Genomic DNA, 19534 nt, shown 5'->3' with positions numbered 1-19534 from the left:
CCGGACGCGCAGGCTCAGCGGCCCAGCCACTCCGCGGCATGTGGGATCCTCCCGGACCGGGGCACGAACCCGCGTCCCCAGCATTGGCAGGCGGACTCTCAACCACTGCGCCACCAGGGAAGCCCTAAATACATACTTTTTAAAAAATTAATTATTTTTGGCTGCGCTGGGTCTTCGTTGCTGCACGCGGGCTTTCTCTAGTTGCAGCGAGCGGGGGCTACTCTTCGTTGTGGTGTGCAGGCTTCTCATCACGGTGGCTTCTCTTGTTGCAGAGCACGGACTCTAGGTGCATGGGCTTCCGTAGTTGTGACACACAGTCTCAGTAGTTGTGGCTCACAGGCTCTAGAGTGCAGGCTCAGTAGTTGTGGCGCACAGGCTTAGTTGCTCCGTGGTATGTGGGATCTTCCCGGACAAGGGCTCAAACCCGTGTCCCGTGCATGCATTGGCAGGCAGATTCTTAACCACTGCGCCACCAAGGAAGTCCCCAATACATATTCTTATAAGAGATATAAGATTAGAGGCAATCATAGCCCTAGGCCAGTCCCAAAACACCTATTTATCCTATAATATACTTGAAACATGTTAGAGTATTGTTTTTTAGCTAACCACTTATTATTAAAAAGGTTTTTTATGGGAAATAAATCTTGTTCCAACTTGTGAAGTCAGGAACATATCTTCCTTCTTCCACAACCCTGTAGATGGGGAAAGGAGCTACCCTTACCACCTGCTGTACAAGTGGAACCCTCAACTACTTTTCCCAGTGAAATTAGCAAATCAACATTTTCTTGTGCTTAAGCAATGGCTATTCCTGGGGAAATGAGGCACAGATACCACAGTACTAAGTTTTATTAGCGATTTCATTAAGGTAAAATCTCTAGGATTGAGGGAGTCAGTTAGGGGGCACAAAGCCCACGAAGCCTCCTCAGATCTCATAGTGAACCACCGGCTCAGGTTCTTTGTTGGGATCGCCACCTCGTTCCAGGTACAGATTATTGTAAGGATACTGCTTTGGTCCCTAAGAAAAAAACACAGGTCAGCAAGAACAACATGTATCTATGTATCCAATACCTGGCTACACCCCACTCTGAGTGAAGAATCACACACAGTAAATGGGTACACGGTAGCCTTTTGGTCAGACCCAGCTGGGCTAGAACAGCAGGAACAGCCCTCCTCTTCCCCGCTCAGCCCAAGGCAGAGAGAAAGCCTAGATTGTAAGAGAAGTGGTGCCTACACTGTTTGTGTGTGTGTGAGTGAGAGAGAGAGAGAGAGGGAGGGAGAGGGAGAAAGGAGAAAGAGAGGGAGAAAGGGAGAGTGTGAGGGAGAGCTTTCTAAATGAGACGACGCATCCATCCATCCCACTCTCTCTCGGGGTCGAGACAGACTCAATCTCCTTTAAGTCACTCAGCCTCTAATGGTTCCACCACTAAAGTGGCCTAGCAAATGAGGCGTGCAGGAGCAACAGTGGGGGAAAGCACAGAGGAGACACGGCTCGGACGTGCTTTAGGGGCTGCTGGCTTTACCAACAAACAGCTGTCAGAGAGCACAGCTCAAGGGGAGGAGAAAAGGGTGATGTGCTTACAGAACTGAAAAATGGAAGAGCCACACTGTGTTTCTTGCTCTCCTGAAGTGAAGTTAGCGCTCACACCAGCCCTATGTGCACTCTCCAGCCTGGGGCCCCTGGGGGCTTGGTAGGAAGGCTTGTGTCAGTGCACACAGACACACACGCTACCGTTAGGACATTGATTATCTCAGCACAGGTAGCACTGTGCAGCCAACTGCAAACACGGCAGCCTCCTGCTTTCAGTTCCTTTCCTCACAATCTATCCTGTAGACTACTCCCAAATTAATCTTCCTAAAAACCTAGGCTTCATTATGGCATTCTTCTGTTCAGAAACCCAACATGGCTCCCTGCTGCCTAGAGGCAGACCAAATCATCCCTGTACCCGCAACCCTTAGCACCTTCTGTACCTGGTGCATGATAGGGGCTTCATAAATATTTACTGAATTAGTGCATTACTATACCATCAAGTCCAAATCCCTCAGCCATGCAACCTAACTGATCAAACTCACTTCACCATATTTTTTTTTAACACAGCTTCGACAACTGATTTCCCAGGACATCAGGATTACCTGGGACCTTGTTAAATATTGATTCTAGAACCCCATTCTGGAATTACTGAATTAGGCTCTCCAGGCAGTAGAGTTCAGGAATCTGAATTTTTAGTAGCTCTCCAGGTAACCAATGCAGCTGGTTATCTAGGAACTATTTATAAGCCTATTCCACTCCAGCTAACTCACTGTCCTCTTCCTTTATTCTATTTTCTCTTGCCCCAAATGTTCTCTTCAACTTCTCCCCACCATCTAAAATATATATATTTTAGCATCTAGCATAATCCTTCTCCTTAACAGCACCTGATACCCCCAGCATACACATTCACTACACACATATATATACAAAAACTGTGCCAAATTCCTATATATATGTTCCAATGTTGCTCATGTCATGTATCTAAATTTTCTTCTTATGCAAATTATATGTCCTTAAAGCTAGACAGTATATTTTCTTTCTTTTTTTAAATTTATTTACATAGAGTTGATTTACATTGTTTGTTAATTTCTGCTGTACAGCAAAGTGATTCAGTTATACATATATATACATTCTTGTTCATATTCTTTTCAATTATGGTTTATCACAGGATACTGAATATAGTTCCCTGTGCTGTACAGTAGGACCTTGTTGTTTATCCATTCTATTTATACTAGTTTGCATCTGCTAATCCCAAACTCCCAATCCATACCTCCCCTACCCCCCTTAGCAACCACAAGTCTGTTCTCTACAGACAGTATATTTTCTATATCCTTTACATTCTCTAAAATCTAACTGTCCATGCTTGCAGTAAACATTTAATTGCTTCCAGTACCCTACAGGAAGTGCCCTTCACACCGACAAAGGATAAGCTTTCAACTCGAGATTCCTTGACTCCACCTTAAAAGATCACTTGCTGAAATATTATTGTTAAGTACAGTTCCCAAAATGGCAACTCTAAAGACTAGCTGGCTTCTCCATTCTCATTCCTCACCTAGTCCTACAGTTTCTTCTCACTCAGACCGATCCAAGATGCAGGCAGGAGCAATGCTCTGGTACTTGTACCAGGCCAGTGGGTAAGACCCTCTATAGGCCTTACCAGGAAGTCAAGCTTGGTATTGGCTGGATCCCTACTCCAGAGACTTCATTCCCTCAGGAAACAAGGCTAAGTAAGTATGGCTGAGGGAGCACTTCTCAGATACTCACCACAGGCTGGTAGGTGGGGTAAGTCTCCCCCACCCAAAACATGAACAGCATGAAGGCCACGAAGCCGAAGAGGTGCTTACACATGAGATTCCAAGAAACAGGAGTGGGGGACGTGTCCACACGGTTCCTGATATACATGTCTAGGTCCCAGTGCATCTGAGACAAAAAGGCAGATCACTGTCACATACTGCTCTTCCTGCAAAAGGCATGCAGTCCAGAGTGATTAGAACCTCATAGAAGGCTTGAAAGGCATTCTACTGCAAAGGCATTCTACTGCCCTGGGCAATATTCTGAGAGCCACATCTGAGATACTGTGGCCCACAGGACTGGATGCTGGCTTATGTCTAGGTTCTGCTGACCAGAGACAGCTCAATCATAGAAGTTCACAACTCTTACAATACAGAGCTTTGACTCTTACAATACAGAGCTTTGATTACTCCCAGACATCCCATTCCACACATCACACAGGGAACATCAGATCTCAGATTGCTGGACCGCGCTTCCTTGGGCAGAAAAACTTTAGTGTTGCTTGGGCAGAAAAGTGCCATTTGAGCTACAGAAGACATAGGGAAAAGGAAGGAAGGTGAAATGGGATATGGTTCTCTCACCGGTTCACCCCAGTTCAATCGCAGCTCTGGGTGGTCCCAGTCATACCATGGATCCCTCTCCTGCTGTGAGCGGTCAGGGAGCTTTGGATAGTCGCCATACCTGAGAGACAGCAAGAACTTCTGGACAGGGCTCTGAGCAGCCTCACTCAGACAATTCACAGTCTCCTCATCTCAGAGATGAAAAACCAAGTGACAGAGATAACTGCCTTCCCTAAGGACAGGGGAACTGACCTTCAAATCAAGATCTCAATTTTTTTCCCTGAGGTGTACATATTGAGAAATGCTGAGTTAAAGGGCCACTGGTAAATATCCCAAATTTCCCCCCCAAAAGACTGTGCCAGTTTACATTCCTACAAATGGTATAAAAGAGATCCATTTTCCTGAATGCCTTCCAATACCAAATTTATCATTAATAAAATAAAATGTTATTTGATAAATGAAAAAAAAATCTCAATTTTTACTCACTAAGCACAGAATAACCGAGGAAGTCCACAAACTTTCATTAAAAATTTATGTCAAACTCTGAAACATTTTAACATATGTAAGCTTTTCTTATCTTCTTTCAACAGAAAGAAGAAAAGTCATGCAACGTTATAATGTTAGTGCTGGAAGGGAATTTAACAATCAATCGCTGTTTCCTCCATTAGACAGAAAAAGAAACTGAAGTTTAGAGTCTGAACCTAAGATCGCCCAGTTAATTGGAATAAAAACAAAAGGGTACAGATTAGAAAAGCACTTTTCATAGCAACTGTGTTTCTCAACCACAGAGTTGACATACAACTCCAAGTCTCAAACACCTCATGGGTCTTCATGATAAGCTGGATTTTTCCCCAGCAAAACCAGGTTCAACTTATACAGACTGCTACCGAGGCTGCTCTTGTCCACAACACAATAAAAGACATAGGAAATGATGACAACTAGACATGTGTCTCAGAAAGTGATTGGAAAACAACAAGACGAATAGGAGCTGCTGAAACCACGGCTGAAAGAGTGATGCTAGGACAGAAAATGAGGGTGATGGTAATCAACTCAGAGAATTAACCACAGGGATGTTACGGGGGTGCGGGGGCAAAACCATCAACTGGAGTTAAGGGAGCTGGCTATTTAATCTGCTTTAAAGTTACTACGACTTCCACAGTGCTAACAGCAAAACATTTCTTAAAAGAGAGATATACATGATATAGAGTACTCCATCTACAAATACGGTTCTCATGACAGGAATCCAGCTCCAGCCTGGTCACGTGCCTGGATGACAGCACCTGAGCCCAGCAGATGCTCAATCTAAATGAAACCTTGCGCTCTGGATGGAGCCAAAGAAGGTTTCTGCTATTCAGGGGTCCTCAAGGGAGCTATTAAAACCTCAGCTTCTTCATTTGAGGAAACAGCCTGAGCCAAGGAAAAAATTGAAGTCCTCTCGGCTGCAGCTGCTCACCCATCCCCTCCCACCTCCCTCCACGGAGAAAAGCGCCCACACCGTTGACTCTGAGGGGTCACGAAAAGGTTCGGGGAAAAGGGTCAGAGTTGAGCTACCCAACCCAGCCGAACTTCTCCCATCACTACCCAGGCGCGAGCAGACCCTATCTCACCCCATGCCATCATCTGGGTACGGCTCGTAGTCTTCCACCCGCATATTATACTTCTTGGCTGCGGCAGCCCGTTCTTCTGGGGTCCTGGGATAGGGTCCCGGGAGCATGTCCTTGGTAATGTGGGAGGCTGGAGAGCAGATGAGGGCACGTCAGAAGCGACCCCATTCCTCCTTCCACTCTGAAGGCTTCAAGCTGCGGTGGCTGCAGACACCGGAGCCCGAGGCTTCGAGGGACGAACAGACCCTCCACCTGTTTTTCTGAATACACAAACTCCACCTGTGCCCTTGCCCGGACTCGCCCGCCGCGGTATCCACAATACCCACCCTCCGTCCGACATACCAAACCTCAGGCACCCCTCTCCCACACTGAGGCCTCGCCCGTTCTCGCGGACCTGTCCGTGCACCCATCGGCACCATGTTTCGGGATGCCCTTTGCAGCCATCGGACTCCCAGGACCCCCACCCTGGCTGCCGCCATCTTCACCTTCTTCTCGTTTCACCCCGCACATGCGCAAAGACCTTGTCACGGCGGCCGAGCCGGGCCAAACGTGACAAGGGAGAAAAGTCTCAAAGGTTCAATAAGGGCGGGGCTTAAACGGTGCTAGGAAGCCAGAGGGAAGATGAGCGGTTGGATAGAGGCAGAGAGGGAAAGCGGGAAGGAGAGAAAAACAAGCAGGTCACTGCTTTGACATTTCAGATCGTTATGTCCCTTTTCTACCTCAGCTGACTTAGACGCATCAAGGGATAACGGGCACTCAGAACCTGAGCATCTCAGGTGGACAGCTGACCCACCTACCCCAGGACCGGTACAAGTAAAAGGAGCCTGTCAATCTCTTTTCTGACTGCTTGCCTTTTTCCTCTCCTTCACTGGCAGTTCCTCCTTCCATCCCCAAACGTGATCATTCTTCAAATTCAGCCCTTGGTCTTGTTTGTTCTTGTTTTGTTTTCCAAATTAGTTATCTTCTTCAGTTAGATGCACGGTGCAACACACAAATTGGCCCCGAACTGGTTCTTTTTTTGTTGTTTTATTTTGGCCGCGCGACTTGCGGAATCCCAGTTCCTCGACCAGGGATTGAATCCGCGCCCTTGGCGGTGAAAGCGCTGAGTCTCAAGCACTGGACCACCAGGGAATTCCCCCAAACTGGTTCTTCAGTTTCAGTCTCGTGTTTACATCCGAATGTCCCAGTCACCTCAACCCAACAAATGTAAAACCAATCCTGAACCCACCTCAGATTTGCTAGAATTCGCTCAGATTTACTAGGACTTGGATAAATACATTTCAAGCCGAACCACAGTTAGCGAACACTAGCCTAACAAAAGAATTGGGGGGGGGCATTATTGTTCGCATATGAATATGTGTTCATTTTATCTACACAAGTATGATTTGAATAATTTACAGTACAAATATACACATATTTCCAGGAAGTTTTAGGGTGATTACTGTTTTGGAGTAGAATCCATTATTATAGACATTACCAAATATATATCAGAGCAATAAAAACTGATATATACTGTTCAGTATATGAATTTGGGGAGAACTACCTTACAGCAACTTGCCTTCTTGTAAATGAAAATCGAATGGATGTTCAGAATGGTTGGACGACATCTGCATTCAATCAATAGCAAACACTGAGCTAATTCGGTCAAGATAGACAAAAATGCCTTTAAGAAGGTAAGATGGTGACACAGGCAGAAAAATCAAATGGTGCCAAGCAAAAGAAAACCGTCTTTGATTTCGAAAGAATTCAAGTTGCCATATATCTTTTGCCGAGGCTTTCGGAGCAATCTTTACCCAACGTCTATCTATCGGACAGTTGCTTTTCCTTCTGACTTCCTTAGGTGGGTCAAGTTTGCGTCTCTCCCCATCCATCAGTGTAAAATTTAATGCCCCACTAAACTTACCTCCTTCTTTGCCTGTTGTGTAGGCCTGGGCACACTGAGGCAGCAATAATTTGTGAATTGGTTAACCCGATGATCACCCCTATTCAGTGGGACTAAAGTCTAGTCCCGGGTCTTCGGGGGCGGAGCGTAGGGTGTAGAGCTATAGGTTACCATTAGGAGGCGCTCGCCCAGGGCTCGGCCCCGCGTTCTTAGTGTCTGGAACGCTCTCTCTCGCAGCCTAGCTCTATGGTTTCCGTTGTGTTTTCCCCGGAATAGGCAGGGCTTCCGCTTCCGGTGGGGCCGTCCCTAGCGGCGGAGATGGCGGCGACTGCGGCTGAGGCTGCGGCCTCGGGCTCTGGAGAACCCCGGGAAGAGGCTGAAGCCCCCGGCCCCGCCTGGGATGAGTCCCAACTGCGCAGTTATACCTTCCCGACCCGGCCCATCCCGCGTCTGAGTCAGAGCGACCCCCGGGCGGAGGAGCTCATCGAGAATGAGGTAGGGGGCGGGGCCGCGTCGAAGAGGGGGTGGGGGGTGGGGGATGGGGGAAGGGACCAGATTGGGAGGAGAGGTCAAAGGCGAGTGGTGATGGAAGGGAGGGGTTGTGGACTAGGCCGTGGTGTGGACTAGGGCCTAAGGGGAGATGGAGAGGGAAGCGAGGAAAAATGGGACTTGCGAGGTTCGTGCGGGTTAACAGGAGAAGTAATTTTGAAGTTGGGAAGTATTGGAATCTTGGGACAAGAACCCATTAGTTCCTTGGGACGACTTCATTTGTTTTTTCCACTTAGGAGCCTGTGGTGCTGACCGACACAAATCTTGTGTATCCTGCCCTAAAATGGGACCTTGAATACCTGCAAGAAAATATTGGCAATGGAGACTTCTCTGTGTATAGTGCCAGCACCCACAAGTTTTTGTACTATGATGAGAAGAAGATGGCTAATTTCCAGAACTTTAAGCCGAGGTCCAGTAGGGAAGAAATGAAATTCCATGAGTTTGTTGAGAAACTGCAGGATATACAGGAGCGAGGAGGTGAAGAGAGGTAAATTCCCAGGTCGTGGTTTTCCATTGGATCTAGGGCATCTATTTTTCTTTCCTTATCTGAGGATGAGTTTTCTAGCTTGAGGGATGATGGAATGACTAGACTTGAACTGTGATTCTCAAGTTTGTTGTCTTCATAAAGTGAGAGTCACACTTGCCTAGCAGAGTCAGGTAGGTGAATGAAGTGAGTGAAGTTGTTTGGGTGAAAGCTGTGATGAAGCTGAAGGCATATGCCTTATTCAGAGTGCGAAGTCATTACTTGACTCTTGTTTCCATTTTGGAGTGCAGCCCCAGGGTTGCCAGATAGTCTGATTTTTTTCAAGAGAAACCAGAAATCAGCATTTTTATTTAAAATCTTTTTGAGTTTTAAATGTGGGCAGCTAATTCATATTTTTTAAAATTCTGCAAGAGCCCAATTTAAAATATGTGTTAGTAGATTTCCTAAGATTATGGGTTTGCAGCCTTTGTCCTAAAATATTTGAATGGGGGCAGTGCAGGCTAAAAAGTTGTATAGGTGAGGGGGGGAGAATATTGATGTGTTGCATTGAATTGATGATAGCAAACACAAGATATACACACACACGGGAGTGACTCTTTCTCTCTACCTTAGGTAGAGAGCCTCTTAGGTAGGTTCCAGACAACATTCAGTCCCACAGAATAACGTTGCCTCTGGGGAATTGCTGTCATTGAGTACTTGATGGTGAATGACTATCTCTGTCTCACATTTGGTGCCCAACCCTGGGCTTTTCTTCACTCTCCAGCCTCAGTTCTCTTCTTGACTCTGTTAGTAGTATGTGGCAGAGTGAAAGGATTTGAAACATACTTTAAAATTTTTTTTTTGGCTTTTGACTCTTAGCTATTGTCATAATGATGGAACTTTGACCGGAAGAGTTTCCAGAATCTGAACTATGGTTGATTTGTTCTTTATGTCTTATAGAGACTGGTTCAGTTGAATCATCTCATGCATGATGTCCTCAGATTTACCACAGTACATGCGCGCGTGCGCACACACATACACCCAGTGTTGAGAAGAGAGATTGATTTAAATGATGCTTGTGGAGTGTAAAGCTATTGATTGAACATATGCATGGAACGAGCGTGAGATAAGACACATGAGTCCTCTGGTTCCTCAGTCACTTTAAGTTTCTTGCTTCCTGTAGTGAGAGCATTTTGCCTAAGTCTGAACTATGGGTGTAGTCTGTACTTTATGGGTGATTGAAGGAAAATTTTTTACTATTTGCAAGATTTGCCCTATCAGCTGACTTTAGCACCAACCAACTCTATTGTATAATTGTACAGCTTGTTATGATTCTAGGGTGAAGGGTGTTAGGATCGTCTTTGAGCTCTTTTGAGGATTTACTGTTAAGGTTTCACAGGAATTGCTTAGATTACTGTTTGGGGAGTGTTCCTGACTCTTTCAGAGTTACTTGAGAAATATTTGTATGAACATATGTACATCATAATCTCTGGGGAACATTCCAAGGTTGCATTGGAGTCTTGAGGTTTCCATGTCCCCAAACAGGTAGCTGTTTCCAACTTATCAAGATTTTTAATTAATGTTGCCTTAAACATTGTGATTCCAGGCACTGGGATACCTTTGAGCTTTTGAAGTAATGCTCTCAGGACCATTACTTCTTTTTCTTCACGTTTGCCCCCTAAATAATGTTTCTTTCGGGACTTGATCGAGTGTGTTTGGCTTTTCATATCTATTAAGTAACTTCTTACCTTCCTCAGGCATGTTAGGGGCCCTCGGTCTGTGGAAAGCTTAGTGAGGTATTTTTCTTCAGCTATAGATGGCTGCTACAGATAGGTGGCTGAATCAGTTAAAATAAACTAGGCTTCAGTCCAGGCTTTTAACTGAATCAGTTAAAATAAACTAGGCTTCTTCAGCGACTTGAAGCAACAAAGGTTTATTTTTCACTCATGCTACATGTCCATCTCAGGTCACCTGGATACTCTACTTACATCATCTTTTGCACTTTGGGACACAGATTGCTCCATCAGTTGCCATTGGAAACTTTGCAATTGCTGTGGCAGAGGGAAAGTGATGTGGTAGTGTGTACTGGTTCTTAAAATTACAGTTTGGAAGTAGTACCAGTCACTTCTGTGGACATCTCATTGGCCAAAGCAAGTTATAGAAGCAAGCCTTGCTTCAAGGAGGTGAGGAAGAATCTCTCTCACAGGGAGGGACCTAGTTCTTCGTGAACAATAATACGAGCTGCTGAAATGGCCATCAAGGGCCAAAGGGGATGTCTCGCGCCCCGAGAGTTTCTGGAACAAGGCTGAGTCATCATTCTAGGGTCTGTGGGTAGGCTTCGAGGAAATCTATGAAATTATATTAAAGTTCAATGTGTGCATTTTTATGGGGATCCTTGCCTGGATTCTTTTTTTTTTCTTGGATTCTTAAAGGAGTCATACTGTGACCCAGAAAAAGTTAAGAATCACTTCTCTAAAATATAAAATTTGGTGTTGAACAGAGCTCAGAGAAGGATAGGTAAGGATTCAGTTCTGTGAGAGTCCCATGACTGCAGCTGTTCTTTGTGGGAGATGTTGGTATGGGCTTGGGTTTGGATTTCCAGGTATGAGAGGCCATGCCAGGGACAGTGTGTACATGCACTAATGGGATTTTCTTCTTGGGGAACATAGGTTGTATCTGCAGCAAACACTCAATGACACTGTGGGCAGGAAGATTGTCATGGACTTCTTGGGTTTTAACTGGAACTGGATTAATAAGCAACAGGGAAAGCGTGGCTGGGGGCAGCTGACCTCTAACCTGCTGCTTATTGGCATGGAAGGTAAGAAATCTTTCAGAAAGCAGCATGGCTTGGGGTCTTATGAAGTGATTTCTAAACCTTTCCCCACCACTTGTTCGCTCCATGACTTTCAACAAGTCACGTAACTTTCTTAAGTCTCAGTCTCCTCATTTGTAAAATGAACACAGTAATATCTTATAATTAACTATGAAGATTAAATGAGATAATGTATGTTATGTCAGGTACTCTAAAAAGAAAGTTCCCTATTCCCTTCCTCAGTTGCTGTGTGAGTATATATATTTAGATATTAGGGATCTCTAAAATTCTGCTGTTTTCTATTGGATCTGTCTATATTCAGAAGACTTTTATCCCAGTAGAAGAGGGAAACGTTTTTCCAATTTAAATTGAACCTTATCTTTGGAACAGATAATACATTAATGGGGTTAAATTCAAAAGGTGTAAATAGGTATGTAGTGATAAATCTCTCTTCCATTTCTATTTCTCAGCCTCTCAGTATCCTTCCCTCCCTGGAGGCACCATATGTTATTAGTTGCTTGTGTATCCTGCTAGTGGATTTTACATGTACATAAGCAAATACATTAATACTTTTTTTTTTTAAATAAAAAGAGGAACCTTTAAACTCCAATCAGGAGAAAGAGAGCTACTTACCAGCCAGGGTCATTGTCTTATTCGTTTTTTTTTTTAATTTTTTTTCTTTTTTATTCTTATTTTTATTTCTGTCACTTGCTCAGTGCCAGACCCATAGTAGGTACTTAGTAAATGATGAATAAATTGGGTTGAACAAGGAAGCAGAGTAATTACTCATTGTCATTCACCACTAGGCTCTGAAGTCTCTTCTTCCCCTTTGATTGTCCTTTCTTCAGATTTGGGTCCTTTGCTGCCAGTGTTAATAAAAGTTTCCAGCAGTGCAACTTATGAATTGACCCTTAACCTGACCCTTTGAAACCAACTCTTGGTTGACCTGCCAGGAGCAAGTTCTTGTTTACTTGACTGAAGTTTTATGTTGCCTTCCTATCCTGTGGTGTAGAGAGCAGGGAAACAGATCCCTCAGGTAGAGATGAAAGAGCAAGTCTCCTCTGAGGATGCATATGGATCTCTGCACTTAGGAAAGCAGCTGTCTTGGCTCACCCAGGCAGACCTGGGGAATGTTTTCTAAACTCCATTCCCTACAGAGGTCCCTTGATCTCTCAAGGATTGTGCAAAGGATAAACATCAGATGTAGCCCCACTTACAAAGAGTAGATGGAGCGTACATACGCTAGGGCAGAACTAATTCAGGATGGTATTTTAAATAATTTGCCTTATTCAAAGTATACAGCTCTCTTCAGGAATCTGATATGCTTCCCTCAATGAGAATCAGCAGCTCCAGTGTTGATCTAAAGAAGTTTTGCAGTCCCACAGGTGTGATGAAGTGGGAGCAGAGGTTGAGAATCTTTGAGCTCCAAAAGAGCTACCCAAAGCAAGTACATATTCGTACAACTTAAAATGACTGATTAACTCCATCAAAGAAGATCATGCATGCATTGCTGATACCAGTCAGTTCAGTTGTTCTGACTCTCGTTTTTTTGCTGCCCTCGAATTCGTGCCATAGTCAAGAAGAGTACAAGTACAGGTTCCCCGGAGCTGTCTAAAAGCAGAGCATTCCTGTGAAACCTTGTATAAGCCGAGATGATGTAAAACAAAGAAGCAATTACTTTAGGACACATCTTGCTAATGGATGCACAAAGTAAATCGAGATAAAGCACAGATGCTCACAGACACAGTTCAGAGCTATGGTGGCTTGATACTGAGATGCTGGCTTGATGCTGAGATGCTGAGTGTAGTTTCCAGGGGAGGAGATTGGCAGTGCCACTCTCACTGCTTGTGCTTGCTGCCTCTGTGATGACTCGCTGCAGAACAAACACTGAATGATATTTTTGCTTTTTTTTTTTCATAAAAGTGAAGATCCTCTTTGGATTTCTTTCGGTTAGCAAAAACAGATACAAATGTAGGTCTTTTGTAAAAGCAAAATGACGTAAAGCTAACTTTTGAAAAGCGGGGTGTACCTGTGCAGAGTATATTATTTTGCCGTACTTGTATCACTTTGATGTGCAGTTGCTTCCAATAAGGGCAGCAGTCATCATTTAAGAAAGTCTACTTTGTTAATTGATGGTGAACTCTTAGCCAGTGATGTTTGCTACTAGACTTATCACCCATTAAAAGTGTAGCACATAATTGGCTGAGAGTTGTAATTACAGTCTCCCTGATCTTGCCTGAAATTTTGATTTGGAACCCTTTGCTGAGAGGGCAGGCTGGGTTTCTCTCCAGCACTGGGGCCTGTGTTCCATCCTGTGCAGTAGAGTTACTCCTCTGAATAAGAAAATGTCTGTCTTCCTACAGGAAATGTGACACCTGCTCACTATGATGAGCAACAGAACTTCTTTGCTCAGATAAAAGGCTACAAGCGATGCATTTTGTTCCCTCCGGATCAGTTTGAGTGCCTCTACCCATATCCTGTTCATCATCCATGTGACAGACAGAGCCAGGTGAGCTCGTGTGGTCTGAGGAGGGTGTAGAACTCCTTTGAGATCCAAGGCTGGCATGTCTTTCCCCTTCTCTGTGGAGGTATGCCAGGTTTGGACAAACTCAGAGGACAATTTCACAATGTAGTTTATATATTCCAGGTCCCTGTGGTGGTCCCCAGATATTTAGGGCAGACCCCATCACTGATGCTGGTGGACTCTGGTTATTCTGTTTGAATTATAAGTTCATGGAACAAAATGTGTATGTCTCCGTTGGATTTAATAATTGTTTACTTTTGTCACGTATGCTACTTCTTTTTGATAAAAAAAAAGGGTGAATAGAATTGAGATATGTCACTTAATGTCTTTTCTGGATCTCATTGAGGTGTGTGGTTGACTTTGTGGCCAACCAGAGAGCGCCTCTCCTTTCTTGAGAAAACCGCTTAGTTACCTCGTGTAGAAATCTTTGCTGGTTAGAATATGTATTTGGGGAAAAATTTCTGAAGGTTTGGGTGAAGGATGAGTCCTAATTCCTCAGATCTGCAGGCCATGAGTAGGTTTTCTGACCTTTAAACTGTGATGATTGGCTTCTGACCTCAGGAGCACTGAGGCCTAGTATTCTTTATCATTTAACATTCAACAGTGCCCATCTTCTTAGGTCATTCTCTGAGAGAGTTTGTGTATGTTTAATGTGTGTTGTGTCTTCTGCTGGATATAAATTCTAAAGACTTTTTTAAGGCATCTTTCTTGACTACCAAAGTTACTGATAAAAATTTGGTGATTGACTGATTTTTTTTTTTCTCTTGAACCTCTCAGGTGGACTTTGACAATCCTGACTACGAGAGGTTCCCCAATTTCCAGAACGTGGTTGGTTACGAAACAGTGGTTGGCCCTGGTGATGTTCTTTACATCCCAATGTACTGGTGAGGATGGGGCTAGGACTGGGGGCTTTTAGGGAGCGTTCTTTGCCATTCCCTGGAAAGCCTTATCCATGTCTCTTCTTTTGAGTTGTGGCAGGATTGGACTTACGTGATATACAGGAAGGTTGGCATATCCAGATGATGAGCATACTGAACATGGGGGAAATGGCAATACTGTTTCTAGACAAGATGACAGTTCCTCAAGTCCAAAGAGATCCCAGAGGCTTGAGGCTAGAGAAACTGTTCTTGACTCTTGGGTATTTGAAGGGTGAACACCACTGCCTCTAGCCTCAGGGTGTGTTTGATAGGATGAGTGTGAAGATACTGTCTTCATTATATCCCTTAGCAGGACTCTACGTAGTTTCAGAGGATCCCTCCTTCTGAGAAGTATTGGTGGCAAACAGGAGCCTGTTTATTTTCTTGCAGGTGGCATCACATAGAGTCATTACTAAATGGGGGGATTACCATCACTGTGAACTTCTGGTATAAGGTGAATATGGTTTTTTTTCCTAGATGGGAGTGGGGTGAGGTAGGTGTAATAAATTATTTAGGGGTAGGGTGGGGAGGTTGGCTATCTCTGGAAGTGATTCCTAGATCTTTGGGGGAGCTGGAGAGGGTGGGGTTGAACTGGGTTTCTTAAGGGAGGATGGTGCGAAGAACAGTGGATGACACTGAAGCCTGCTAAAGACATTTCCTGAGCTGCTGCTTCCTTTGCAGGGGGCCCCCACCCCTAAGAGAATTGAATATCCTCTCAAAGCCCATCAGAAAGTGGCCATAATGAGAAACATTGAGAAGATGCTTGGAGAGGCCTTGGGGAACCCACAAGAGGTATGTGGCTGCCCCAAGGTGGCACTCCTGTGACTCAGTGGGCAGAGTGACCAGGGAAAGTCAGGATTGGTGTCACAGTCTCTGTAGCTCTTCTGTTTCAGTATCTGTTGTCCTGTTTCTTCATAGAGGTTATGGGTATGTTCAGAAAATCCTTGTTTTCTGATGAGAGCTGGGCTTGACTGGCGGATCAATTATAATCTGTTCCATGCTAGTAGTAATGTTCCGCATGGGGCTTGTGTGCCAGCTGGGGACCCCCGAGGGGATTCTTTTGGAATGGGAAGCGAGCGGTAAAGCATCTACTCACACGCTCCCAGCCGTGCCAAGACTGCTCTAGGTAATGTTGAGACCTGCTTCCCATGCAGGTGTGCCAGTGGCCCGTTGGGTATATGGGGGAGGTTTGTATTTGTAATGCTCTTACCTCCGTCCTGTGGATAGCCTCAGCATTCAGAGCACCTGTGGGCTTGGGAGATCGCACCAGCCCCAATTACAAATGATCTTTTCAGGATATAGAATCACTTAAGATTCTTAAGTCACATTTACAAAACATGCACGTAAACACTCGGGGTGTCTGGGATTATTAGCTCCTCTGACCTTCTGTCTGTCAGTTTGGTTCTGCTTACAAATGTAGGGTATTGTGAGAGGGAAGGTAATACAAGATGGACCCAGAGGAGAGGGCCATGCTCCAGGATACTGGGTTGACCGCTAGGAAGAGAGTTGGTTAGAGGGTTTACAAGATTGAATGGAAGCCTTGTCCTTGCCCTTGGCTGGACATCGATGTCTCCAGACACACCTCATCTGGCTCTGGGGCTAGGGGACAGGCAGTTCTGACTGGCTCCTCATGTCTTTTCACAGGTGGGGCCCTTGTTGAACACAATGATCAAGGGCCGATACAACTAGCCTGCCAGGAGTCGAGGCCTCCTGCCAGGTGACTGCTAGCCCGTCCACACCGCTTCATTGATGAGGACAGGAGACTCCAAACGCTAGTATTGCACGCTGCACTTAATGGACTGGACTCTTGCCATGGCCCTGGAGGCAGGTGTTTGGGGCAAGGCAGGGTGGTTGGCGCTCCACTCCCATTCGGAGGGACTTCTTACCCTTGCCTCTGTGCCCCAGCACCTTCCCTCTCTGCCCCCTAAAGTCCTGCATTCAGTGTGTGGAGTCCCCAGCTTCTGGTTGTCATCATGTCGTGTGTTAGTCTGTCAACCTTGGGATGTGTGTGCGTGTGTATGCCTGCACACGCGTGTATGTACTTGTTCCTTGCTCCCTCCTTCTGGGTCAGGATGCCACCTCTGGCTCTCCGCTCTGTCTCCTGCAATCTCAGTGCCTCAGCCTGAGAGAGAGGAGATGTTCTTGGACGCCCATTGCATCTGGGCAACAGGGCCACAGCTATCCTAACTGTGAGGTCAGTCTGCCCCCTCCCAGTTTTCACAGAGAGGCTCTAGGCTGTTGGGAATGGCTACTGAGACTCTAATGGGGAGAGGGAGAGTGGGGAGGGTTGCCTTTGAGAGCCTAAATAGCTTCCTAGGAGAGTAAATTAGACAGGGTTCCAACTTGAACCTTCAAGCTCAAGCCATACACAGAAAAGAGCCTTGGGACACAGGAACCAAGGATTGTGCATAACTTACAAATTACAGACACATACAGCTTCTTTCTTTCAGCACCAGCTCTTGTTCTCTGTCCTGGGTGCCAGAGGAGTCATCCTAGCAATGGCTTCTCTAGGTTCTAGGGGTGCAAGCCTCTGTGTGGATGTGTGTGTGGATGTTTGTGCCTGTGTGCGTGCATGTGTGTCCACACTGGCCTGCCTCTCTGCTTACCAAGTTTCTACCGCTTAACCTTGTCCAGTGGGACATACAGTGGGAGCCCCAAGGCAGTGCTGCCTGACCTGGTCTAAAGCTTTTAAACTCATTTTTAGCCATTGGATGTTGGTCAGGCCTCGCTGCAACCTGCCTGAGGCCGACTGGCTAGAGCCTCCAGGTCCTGTGACCGACCCTCCCTGCCCAGGCCCCGTCCTCTGTGTCTGCGGAGCTTTTTGGCTCGGGAGACAAAATGGGGTCAAGCCTAGGCAGCTAACTCACCACATGTCATCCACCTCATGGCAAGGGCAAAAATGGAGCCTTGCCTCTTAAAGCCAGCGCCTCTGCCAGACCCCCACTGTAATGTTCCACAAACACCCTCAGAAGTCAGGGCAACTGGTGGAGCATGGAGAGGAATTTCCTTTTCTGTTCATAGCTTTTCATGGGAACCCCTCTCAGGGCTGCAGCTTACAGCTGGGCAGCTGTGCACTGCACAACTCGAAGGGCCATCATTCACACCTGTATAATGGAAGTGGGGCCCCTGGGATTGGGCAGTGTGATGGCCCTGCGTCTGCTCACCTCCACTCCCATCTCCACGCCCCTTCTCTCTGGAAGGAAAAAGGAGTTGGAAGTCTCTGGGTTCATTTTTTCTTTTTTTCTTTTTTTTTTTTTTTGCCAAAGGTTTACTTCCAGTGTCCGAGCTATGGCTCTCACCCCCAGAGCTCAGTTTACAGTTACAGTGCACTGATGGACTGAGAGGATGCATATGTGTGTGTGTGCATGAGCGCACTTGTGTGTATTTTGGGGAGGGGTGTTTATTTTTAGTACCCCATTCTGGGGTTCTCTGATGCAGTGTGGGTGTTCAAACATGGTACCTTCTCAAGTGTAGTTCTTTCAAATATAGCCAATGCTGGAAAATGTGATTGCAGTGATCTCCATCCCTCCATCTCTTTTGGGAAAGAGGAACGCAGCAAAGAAAACAAGGCAGACAGAAGATAAATTGACCACAAAGACACTTTGAAATATAGCACATTATTTTCCTTCTCAGCAGCTCTGCTGCATCCCTGGCTCATTCCTTAAAGGTGTGGGTGATGTGCAGCAGGGAGGCGTGGTCTCTCAGCTGCTCCTCTCTGGGTGCTGTGCTGACCCAGGTCTGCACGATGGGGAGGGACCTTCACAGGTTGGGTCCTGATCCTTGGGTAATGTCTCTGGGTTCATGACCAATAGTGATCCCTGATTATTAGACACCTAATGTGTGCCTGGTGCTTTTAGTGCAAGGTAGGTATTCTCATTTTACAGTTCAAGAATAAGCAGTTAGTGGCAATCAGGATTCAAACCTAGTACTGTTTGGCTGCAAACCCCCTGCTGTTCTTTTCCACCAAACTACATTGATTCTCCTACTGTATCTCCTTTGGACTACAGGCAGCAGGCAGTGTCTAGTACAGACAGGCTTAGCCTAAAAGGATACAGAAGATACAGCTCAGGGTGAAAGCTCTTCTGGGCTCCAGCTAAAGACTTCTTGGGAAAACTGCCAGGAAGCCATATTATGAGTTAAGAGTTCTGGAAGAAGTTACAGGGAAACTGAGTTCTAGATCCCCTTGGTTACTTGTGTGTCCTTGAATAGGTCCCATAACTTTTCCCAGCATGCTTCTGCATCTGTAGAATTGAAGATCTAGATATTCACTAAGAACTTTGATTCATGTTCTGCTGCCTCCGTTTCCCCCAGTGAAGAGATTGAGGCTCTTCCCTTCACATACCTAGGTTAGGGCTGTTCAGGCTCAAATTCTACTCGTAGCAGAGTAGAACGTTTCTGCTCTGTTGCTTACTCCTATCCTAGCTGGCAGTGTGAAGGCAGACACATGAGGGGAAGATGGGGGTTTGGGCCTGTATGAGGGTCAGCCATGTTGCAAGATCCTATTTTTACACCAGCAGGTACAGAGGAAACTACTCTTTTGTAAAGTCAAATATTTGTTGGGGGGTTGAAGTTTGGGGGGTGGAGGAGGGGCTGTTCTGGGTATCAGTTGAGCAGATGCCCAGGATGCCTGGGGGAGACCAGCTTCCCCTACAAATCAGAGCTCTAAATTACAAGGTTTTTACCAATGCGAACAGTTGGGGGAAGTCGTCTACTCTCATTTGCGTAATGGTTTCTGTCACTGGTGATTAGACACAGGATGAAGGAAAAGAAATTTGACAATTAGGAATGAGCGATCATTAATCTGAATCTGTTAGGAGATGGGAAGGATCCTTAGTGGGCCAACCCAAAATGAGGAGACCCTCCCTCTGCCCCCCCAGAGACTCTTGGGCCACATACCCTTTCAT

At 45.7% G+C, this 19534-nt stretch overlaps 2 protein-coding genes across 2 annotated transcripts; one reads left to right on the top strand and one right to left on the bottom strand.

The window, feature by feature from the left end:
* Positions 1 to 824: 824 nt before the first annotated feature.
* On the bottom strand, positions 825 to 5991 carry NDUFB8 (NADH:ubiquinone oxidoreductase subunit B8). Its single transcript, XM_082853924.1, has 5 exons — positions 5878 to 5991; positions 5487 to 5613; positions 3901 to 4000; positions 3293 to 3448; positions 825 to 1015 (listed from the first exon to the last, which is right to left on the bottom strand). The coding sequence occupies exons 1-5, from the start codon at positions 5960 to 5962 to the stop codon at positions 923 to 925; spliced, it is 561 nt and encodes a 186-aa protein (XP_082710050.1). The 5' UTR covers positions 5963 to 5991; the 3' UTR covers positions 825 to 922.
* A 1692-nt stretch (positions 5992 to 7683) lies between these two features.
* On the top strand, positions 7684 to 18133 carry HIF1AN (hypoxia inducible factor 1 subunit alpha inhibitor; the record flags this gene model as incomplete). The annotated part of the gene is made up of 8 exons (XM_082853998.1): positions 7684 to 7860; positions 8151 to 8401; positions 11047 to 11195; positions 13553 to 13698; positions 14491 to 14597; positions 15021 to 15084; positions 15312 to 15422; positions 16275 to 18133. 8 exons carry the CDS (start codon positions 7684 to 7686, stop codon positions 16317 to 16319), a joined length of 1050 nt encoding a protein of 349 aa, XP_082710124.1. The 3' UTR covers positions 16320 to 18133.
* Positions 18134 to 19534: the final 1401 nt, after the last annotated feature.

Source organism: Leucopleurus acutus (assembly GCF_964270905.1).
Source record: "Leucopleurus acutus genome assembly, chromosome: 14".
NCBI classification, from domain to species: domain Eukaryota; kingdom Metazoa; phylum Chordata; class Mammalia; order Artiodactyla; family Delphinidae; genus Leucopleurus; species Leucopleurus acutus.
This window is presented reverse-complemented; position numbering and strand designations above follow the sequence as displayed.

Coding starts and splice junctions, on each gene's coding strand:
- NDUFB8 (XM_082853924.1), bottom strand. CDS start 5,962: ATGGCGGCAGCCAGGGTGGGGGTCCTGGGAGTCCGATGGCTGCAAAGG. Junction 5,614..5,877: donor GCCGATGGGTGCACGGACAG/GTCCGCGAGAAC, acceptor TCTGCTCTCCAG/CCTCCCACATTACCAAGGAC. Junction 4,001..5,486: donor TACCCAGATGATGGCATGGG/GTGAGATAGGGT, acceptor GCTGTCTCTCAG/GTATGGCGACTATCCAAAGC.